Raw genomic sequence first — 1,410 nt, 5'->3', positions numbered from 1 at the left:
AAAGAATAAAAAGAATTGGAGAATGTGAAAAGTGAGGCGGTAAACTCAGGAAGCTTCCTGTGTTCTGTGGGGAGACGTGACTGGGAGGAGGAGATTTGAGCAGAAACTAGTGGTCGTTGGGTAGAGGACAGTTTTTCTTACAGTGGGTGAGATAGACTCACATTTGTGTGGATTTGGGGGTAGACTGTCCTGAAGGAAGAGTTTTTGAAAAGCAGAATAGTAACTTGAAATGCTTTTTTAAATTTTATAGAACACTATACATCCATGGCCATACCAAGTTGGATTTCACAGTCTGGCATACTGCGATTGAGAAAGCAGCAGGCACAGATGGGAATGCTTTACAGGATCAGCAGCTCAGCAAAAACGACGTGCCCATCATCGTGAACAGCTGTATCGCATTCGTTACGCAGTATGGTAAGTATCACTGAGTTTTTATTCAAGCCCTAGAACTCAGGGCATCATTCTTAGGATTTTTAAGTGCTGCCTCTATTGGACTGAATTTCAGCCCTCCATATTTGTAAGTACAACAGAGGAGAATAAAAGCAGAATCACTGTTCAGCTAATTGCCCTTCCATCTCCCAATAAGACTCATTTAAACCGTATAATACATTTTTGCTATTTCCTCCTCCTTTTATGTGCATAAAAATGTTAAATAACATTGAAAAATCTGCATTATCTGTATATTAAAAATAGTACATTGACTTTACTTGGAAGTGAGAACATTATAATCTAAAAATTTGTACCCTCATATTAATTTAAAATTAAAAAGTAGTACATTAAAGACGATATTTTTTGAGCTGTTACAAATCTACAATAAAGCCTAGAGTAAGACAGCATACCTAACTGCTTTTAGACGTCGTACACTGTAGATCAATATGTTAAAGAATTTCCTTTCTGTTGGCATGTATAAAGTGTATCTGTATTTATTCAATATACATTGGTTAAATGTTTGTATTAAGAAGCATGGTTATAATTTTATTAATTTGGGTTTATTTGCAAAATACATTTGTGTGGATAGATATCAAATAAAAACAAGTTGGTCTATGCCTAGATGGTCCAACGTAATTTTAGGTGCAGTGGTAGGAGTTTGGATATGTCTGAAAGGCAACCTTTTTGCTCATATTTATATTCAAATCATGAATCCTTCAAATTCCTTTTTATTTACATATATTCTTCTTGCCCTAAAAGGTAGAAATTTCTTAAATATATTTGTAAAATAGCATGTTTTTACCTCTTACTCTGTAGGTAAGTGCCATTTATTTAGAGTACAAATGTGGAAAAGAGTAAAATGATAGATTTGGCATTTGGAAGGTACATTAAAATTTTTTTGGTTCTCCTAATATTAGAGGTATCTCTGAGTGTTATTAATTTGAAAAGGTTTAGTTAGTATGAGGATTACACTAAAGCAAT

The 1,410-nt window shown here is 34.0% G+C and overlaps 1 protein-coding gene across 1 annotated transcript in view; it reads left to right on the top strand.

Annotated features, from left to right (window-relative positions):
- The window catches only part of ARAP2 (ArfGAP with RhoGAP domain, ankyrin repeat and PH domain 2), a gene marked incomplete at its 3' end in the record, with an annotated part of 118,650 nt that extends 118,236 nt beyond the window's left edge, over positions 1-414 (top strand). The window contains 1 exon segment of the mRNA XM_023507995.1: positions 251-414. Coding sequence (XP_023363763.1) covers positions 251-414 — 164 coding nt within the window.
- Between the last annotated feature and the right edge of the window lie 996 nt (positions 415-1,410).

Source organism: Otolemur garnettii, unplaced genomic scaffold (genome assembly GCF_000181295.1).
Source record: "Otolemur garnettii isolate 467f Iridium unplaced genomic scaffold, OtoGar3 scaffold00214, whole genome shotgun sequence".
Classification (NCBI taxonomy): domain Eukaryota; kingdom Metazoa; phylum Chordata; class Mammalia; order Primates; family Galagidae; genus Otolemur; species Otolemur garnettii.
The sequence above is the reverse complement of the archived record's forward strand: the minus strand, read 5'-3'. Positions and strand labels throughout refer to the sequence as shown.